This window comes from Salvelinus sp. IW2-2015, linkage group LG16, assembly GCF_002910315.2.
Source record: "Salvelinus sp. IW2-2015 linkage group LG16, ASM291031v2, whole genome shotgun sequence".
Lineage (NCBI taxonomy): Eukaryota > Metazoa > Chordata > Actinopteri > Salmoniformes > Salmonidae > Salvelinus > Salvelinus sp. IW2-2015.
Window position 1 is genome coordinate 30,942,869 of NC_036856.1, and position 7,569 is coordinate 30,950,437.

The window sequence follows — 7,569 nt, forward strand, 5'->3', positions numbered from 1 at the left end:
AACCAATTCAGTAACGCGCACCTTGCGATTCTGCTGGAGTGGAGCAGAAAGTAGCGTCACTTTCTTCATCGTCACAAGGAACAGAACCAGAGTGACAGCTTTCTGACGTCTAGTTCTTCGTTTACAATGTCGTTTCAAACACTTATAGAATAGACATAACTATTTTTAGTTATTCTTCTACTTTGATTCGATTCTCGAACGCGGAGATGCAGTACTGGAGGCAGTGCGCATTGTGGCTGATAAACTGCAAGGTGCTTCCTCCGACCCATCGGGTAACCGGGGACAGTGCCCAGRTATTTGACTTGGCTCAGACGCTCCGGGACGGGGTGCTGCTCTGTCAGCTGCTCAACAATTTGAAACCACACACCATCAACCTGAAGGAGATTAACCTTAGACCACAGATGTCTCAGGTAAAGACAAATGCTATTTTGCTTGGTGTGTAGCCTAGTAGGCTAGCTACAGGAAAAACTCTTAAAAGTGTGATAAATTCGGACTGGCCACCCCTCATAGCCTGGTTCCTCTCTAGGTTTCTTCCTAGGTTTTGGCCTTTCTAGGGAGTTTTTCCTAGCCACCGTGCTTCTACACCTGCATTGCTTGCTGTTTGGGGTTTTAGGCTGGGTGTCTGTACAGCACTTCGAGATATTAGCTGATGTACGAAGGGCTATATAAAAATAAACTTGATTTGATTTAAATTCAATGGCTACCAACCCATTTTATATTTATTCAAGGGTTATTTGGTGCGCGCAACATTTTTTTTTTGTAAATGATGAAACACATTCATTTAATTCCTGATTTATTTGAAATTGATAGTCCTGATGTCATACACACATTTCAAATAATTGTCATTAGTTAAACTATTTTATGCGATTTCGGTTTGGCTAGTTTATTCATCATCACAGATMAATACCAACTGCCGCTATAATTACATTAAACATATAGGCCTATTTAATCCCCGACTTGTGAAACTGGTACCTGAGTCAGTGRGAGGTAAACCATCTCATGGATTTTTGTTTCTTCTTGGCCCTGTGTCAAATAATATTATTATTATTAAGGCCAAGTTGACACAAAGCCACGTAGGTTTGCTAATTGCTATTCTAAAATCCTCAGCGCTCTTCTTAGTAATGACAGTCAGTATACTCAACTTTCTTATGGACATGTTTGTTACATAATTATGTTACATAATTAAGTGGTCTATATTACCCAGCTACTACTAATACTTCAAATACCACATGTATTTCCTAGCTGTTAATGAATAATGTTGACGCTAATTGGCCTACAGTCTATAAACCTTGTTGGTTTTCATCCTCTTAACTACTTCGAGTTATCATGTTGAGGAAGTTTGTAAAAGCTTCAGCCCCATGGGGACACAGGAATGCTGCCCAGASGTGCATCCCAAATGGCACCCTTTTACCATAGGGGCTCTGGTCAAAAGTAGTGCACTACATAGGACATAGGGTAGACCGCTGCTCTCTACCCAGAATTCTCCATCCTCCCCACCACAACACTCATTCCAAGGGGACAGATAACATCCCAGCTTTGATCCACCCTTTAGTTACACCCACACCCACACACACACACACACACTCACACACAGATGTGTGTCGGCTGCATGATTCAGACTACATCTGTCAGTAGCCTTTTACTAGTTGTAGACTTTATTGAAATGACCACTAGGCCTTGTAGTTTTTGCGAGATTCTCTTCAAATCAAAATGGCAGATTTACAGTGAGCGTACAGAACATCAAAGACATCTGCTCTTTCCATGATATAGACTGACCAGGTGAATCTAGGTGAAAGATATGATCCCTTATTGATGTCACTTGTTAAATCCACTTCAATCAGTGTAGATGAAGGGGAGGAGACGGGTTAAAGAAGGATTTCTAAGCCTCGAGATAATTTAGACATGGATTGTGTATGTGTGCAATTCAGAGGGTGACTGGGCAAGACAAAAGATTGAAGTGCCTTTGAACAGCGTATGGTAGTAGGTGCCAGGCGCACCGGTTTGAATGTGTCAAGAACTGCAACACTGCTGAATTTTTCACACGTAACAGTTTCCTGTGTGTATCAAGAATGGTCCACCACCCAAAGGACATCCAGCCAACTTGACACAACTGTGAGAATCATTGGAGTCAACATGGGCCAGCATCTTCGTGGAACGTTTTCAACACCTTGTAAAGTCCATGCCCCGACAAATTGAGTCTGTTCTGAGGGCAAAAGGGCGACGCAACTCAATATTAGGAAGGTGTTCTTAATGTTTTGGTGTACTCCGTGTAGAACTTCTTGAACAACTTTATTGTTGCCGAAACATTGAACGCAGACAACATGTTATATGGGGTGCCATTGCCATGTGCTAAAACCATATTATAACCTTCTGTGTGTATATTTAGCTATTTAAGGTTGTTATATTTAGCTGTACTCTTCCTGCCGTGGCCTATTCCATAGATGAAAGCTAGATTTTTAAAGGTATTTAGCTTACTCTGCCCTGCCTGTTGGCCTTGCAGTCATAGAAAGCTTGTTTAAATGGATTTACTGTGACTCTGGCCCTGCCGATGGCCTTGTCATAGAGGAAAACGTTTTTAAATCGTGATTTTAGCTGTGACTACTGACGCGCTGCCGTTTGGCCTGTCATAAAGAGAAACGTTTTTAAAGGTGTATGTTTAGCTGTGACTCTGGCCCTGCCTGTGGCCTGGTCAGGAGAAAGCCCATGTTTAAAAGTGTATGTTTAGCTGTGACTCTGCCCTGCCTGTTGCGCCTTGGCATAGAGAAAGCTGTTTTTAAAGGTTTGTATGTTTACTGTGGACTCTGGCCCTGCCTGTTGGCCTTGGTCATAGAGAGAAAGCTGTTTTAAAGTGTATTTTAGCTGTGACTCTGGCCCTGCCTGTGGCCTTTGCATAGAGAAAGCTGTTTTTTAAGGTGTATGTTTAGCTGTGACTCTCTCCCCTGCCTCTGGCCTTGTCATAGAAAAGCTGTTTAAAGCGGTGTATGTTGATAGCTCAAGAGTGTCACTGCAGTTAGCACACCACAATTCTGCAAAACACCCACAGTCGAACACCCCACTATAGATTAGCATGTGTTTTAATCTTTCCGTACTGTAATATGTTCACAACGTCGGTCAGCGTTACATCTTCCCACCGAATGGACAATCAATTCATTTATTATCAGTTATTCTTTATCTCACAACATGCTGTTTCATTAATCGTGTGGATTTGTATGTGAAGCTTTTTCCTCATTGTGTTATCCATTCTGGCACTATAGAATAGAAACAGACTCCAGTCTAGGCAAATTTACTGACCAATGCAGAAAGCTGTAGCCTACAGCAGTGTCATCTGATGCAGTAGTCATCTGTGTAGTACTCCAGATAGGAAAATTGGCTTTTGTTCATTGCTCGCTACCCACTGTTCTAGCCATACTGTGGGGTGGTAATACAAGCATACGTCTATCATAATGGATTGAAGGAGGGAGGGATGGAGAGAGATAGAGGATGGAAGGAGTGATGGAGAGAGGAGGAATGGGGAGCGAGAGATGGATAAGCGTGCAGTTACTTATTAAGTACACTATAAGCCTACTGAACTGCTATTTTTACCAAGTACTGCATCATATGTAAGTAGTGTAAAATCTGCAGTTGTTGTGAGGCACATTGTTACCAATTGATATATTTCACATTTAAATTGGAATACTCACATAGTTGAACAGTCTTATCTCTACAAGCTACGCACAGACTAGTTTAGAAAGAAAGATTCTCAACCAAAAAACAGTGATTCATAATGAGAGCGAGAGAATCAGAGATCGAGAAAAAAAGAATGACTTGAAAGAGAAGCAGAGAAAGAAGAGAGGAAGAAAGGAAGATGAGAAGAGAGAAAGAAGAGAAGAGAGAGAAAAGAAGAGAAGGAGAAAGAACGAGAAGGAGAAAAAGAGAAGAGAAGAAGAAGAGAGGAGAAAAGAAGAGAGCGGAGAAAAAGAAGAAGAGAGAGAGAGAGGAGAGAAAGAAATAGGAGAGAAAGAAAAGGAAGAAAGAAAAGAGCAGAGGAGAGAAAGAAGAGAGGAGAAAAAAGAAGAAGGAAAAAAAAGAGGAGAAAAGAAAGAGGGAGAAAGAAGAGAGGAAAAAGAGAAAAGAAAGATAGAAAGAAGAGAGAGAAGAGAAGGGAGAAGAGGGAAGAAAGGGTTACTTTGCCGCTGTGACGTTCAGATTGATCCTGTGGAGTAAAACCAAGACCTTCAGGCAGACACACTTTAAAACAGTACAATAAATAAAAATATAGAGTATCTACATACCTAAATTGATTGGCCTACATATCGACCCCCCCCCCCCCCCCCTGAAGTGTTCAAAGACTTGTGAACATTTTAGGCGTGAAATACTGCCCTTTAATCACATCCAACTGTAGTCACTCCGATACAGTGTTTTACATGGCAGAGCCTTGGCGTATTCTACATCTGAGGATGTGTTGCTATCTCCTCCTCAGTCTCCTTATCATAACATTGATCACAGAGATGCCTGTGATTTATCCTGAACCCCAGGCGCCTCTCTCTTCTCATCTCTCTCTCTCTCTCTCTCTCTCTCTCTCTCTCTCTAGCTCACTGTTTGTGGAGGAAGTGGAAGAGTGCTGACCAACAGTCCAAGTCACAGCCATTTAACTCACAAAGGGCTTTACTAACTAAATGTCTAGTTGTACTGTGTTACCAGCTCTGAGCAGCTCTGGGCATTTTGAGAATGAATGTTGTGTAGTATTCCTGTTCCAACTTCCTGCCACACTGTAATAAGACTGGATTTCCTGACCCCCGACTGAGCGTGATAATTGGTCAAAATGCTCAAAGCCCAACCAAATAACCCCCTGTAGCCCCACATTTCTTATCCGGTCAATCACATTGCCCTGATTGAATACATGTATATATTAAATCCCATTACAGTACATCTTTTYTTTTTTTTTTTTTACACATAAAATAAATAAATAAAGGGGAAACTGAAAGTTAAAAAGTCAATAAATGCCATAAAATCTGAGTGTTGATGTTGTCCTGGACTGGCCCTCAGACTAGTGTCCCACCAGTGTGATGTTGTCCTGGACTGGCCCTCAGACTAGTGTCCCACAAGTGCGATGTGTCCTGATTTATCCTAATGGAATAGATTTGATGGAAAACTGCACTTTGCTTAAGGTTTAACCTCCTCCTCATCCAGCAATCAAAGATTGATGGTTCATGTCATCATCTCTCAGTTAATGTTCAAGAAAGAGTATGTAGGAACTTAAAAGTTCCTCAAAAGCTTTTAAGTAGAGTATGTGTTCTTTGAGTCTGTTTGATACATTTTACGAGTTTTCAGAAATATGAACTGAGATAAATGTTAAAGTTCACCAGGAGGTTATCAATGTACTGTCTTATGAATGTGTTATTGTGCAAACCGGTTTCATTAGAATATGTGTAAATAGTGACGTTTAACAGTTATTTGTCACCTGTGCTGACGTGTTAGTTATGAGATAACCAATATGTCTTAGTGTTCTATTTGTTAACTATTTTTGTTCTTCTGTTCCCAGTTCCTCTGCTTGAAGAATATCCGGACTTTCCTGACATCCTGCTGTGAGGTGTTTGGGATGAAGAAGACTGATCTGTTTGAGGCCTTCGACCTGTTTGATGTCCGGGACTTTGGAAAGGTAACAAAGACATACCGCGGCCAACTCTCCGCTCTGTTTGTTCATACCTTTACAAAAAAGTCGTACAGGAAGTCCTGAAGAATATATATCCTGCAGGAATAGGAAGTCCTGCAGGATATCCCACAGGATTTTCGTGGCCACTTTCCTGTAGGACAATTCCTGCAGGAATCCTGCAGAATCATGTAGGAATCATGCAGGTAGTCCTTCGGGAAAACAATCTTGCAGGAATCCTGCAGAATCATGTAGGAATCATGCAGGTAGTCCTTCGGGAAAACAATCTTGCAGGAATCCTGCAGATAGACCTCAAATAAATCCTGCAGGATTGTTTCCTGAATGACCAGCTGCAGGAATTGTCCTACACCAAAATGGCCCCCAAATCCTGTGGGATATCCTGTGGGTGAGGGTCCTCCAGGTAATTCCACAAGATTTCCAGGGCGGCCATTTTCCTGTAGGAACACCTGCTGGATTCCTTCCTCATCCTTCAGAGAATTTCATGTAGGACAATCCACATTCTTTCAAAAGAATGGACAAATTGCACAAGATATAAGATTGCATGGCAATGTTATTATCCAATGAAGCAACAGCTGATGTGTTGGATTGGCCATTTCACCATATTATTTTATGCAGATTTAGCAGATTTAGAATAAATATGGTAAAGGCATATTTTGTAAGAAGAGTGAGAATAACGGTGACATCACGTGAATAGCTTATGTGTATTGGTGTGAAGCGAAACGGATGTCTGCAATGGTAAACGTGGTGATAGTTGGTTTTAATATGGCTGGTACAACAACAACATCTGACAGTAATGCATGTGTGTCAGGCTCCGTTTTAAAGGGAGAAATGAGAGGTTGAAACTGTGTGTGGTGTTTCCTTCGCCTGCATGGCTGTTGTCCAGTGCTGCCTTCTGTGGTAGTCAGTCTCGCAGTTGTTTACAGGCTCTGTCTTAACTGGGGAGGACAGGAGACAGACGACAGGGGGCAGAGTTCAGAATATCACTACAGAACATCTGTGTTACATGAAAAACGGCAACAAAATAGTGCACATGATATACTGTAGTAGTGAAAGACAAGCTACTCACCTTTAACTAGTAGACCACTGGACTAATGGAGCTTTAACTAGTAGCGCCACTGGATTAATGGAGCTTTAACTAGTAGCATGGACTAATGGAGCTTAACTAGTAGCACTGGAATTAATGGAAGCTTTAACTAGTAGACCACTGAATTAATGGAAGCTTTAACTAGTAGGCCTGGACTAATGGAGCTTTAACTAGTAGCACTGGACTAATGGAGCTTTAACTAGTTAGACCACTGGATTATGGAGCTTTAACTAGTAGGCCACTGGACTAATGGACCTTTAAACTAGTTTGGACTAATGGAGCTTTAACTAGTAGGCCACTGGACTAATGGACCTTTAACTAGTGGACTAATGGAGCTTTAACTAGTGGACTAATGGAGCTTTAACAAGTTGACCACTGGACTAATGGAGCTTTAACTAGTAGACTAATGGAGCTTTAACTAGTAGACTAATGGAGCTGCAAATTAGACAAGGAAACAGATGAATTAGTAAATGTATTGTTTTTTCATGCACTTACCAACTCTAATGTGGTGGGGTGGCCTTCTGCTAAACTGTTAGAAATACTAGGTGTGTATTTTCTGTGCTTCCAGTAGTCTAAGCTGTAAGGTAGAATAAGAGAATTCACACGGTGGAGGTGGGGAAACTGTCCAAGCAAGCTAAGAGTAAAACATAGAGAAAGTCATGTTAAAATTAGCAATTTCTATTTAAATCAAGCTATTTGTATTTTCAATTGGGACTTAATATATTTCAGTTCAAAATAATGTGATATTTCATAGATAAATGTTTTGTTCCAAATTGCATACTTGTGTTCTATGTTAGAGCGTTCAGCGAGTATGGAAGTCAACTGTCATTATTCA

At 41.1% G+C, this 7,569-nt stretch overlaps 1 protein-coding gene across 1 annotated transcript; it reads left to right on the plus strand.

Annotated features, from left to right (window-relative positions):
• LOC111976081 (guanine nucleotide exchange factor VAV3-like) lies at positions 1 to 6,786 on the plus strand. Its single transcript, XM_024004817.2, has 2 exons — positions 1 to 410; positions 5,522 to 6,786. The coding sequence occupies exons 1-2, from the start codon at positions 207 to 209 to the stop codon at positions 5,714 to 5,716; spliced, it is 399 nt and encodes a 132-aa protein (XP_023860585.1). The 5' UTR covers positions 1 to 206; the 3' UTR covers positions 5,717 to 6,786.
• Positions 6,787 to 7,569: the final 783 nt, after the last annotated feature.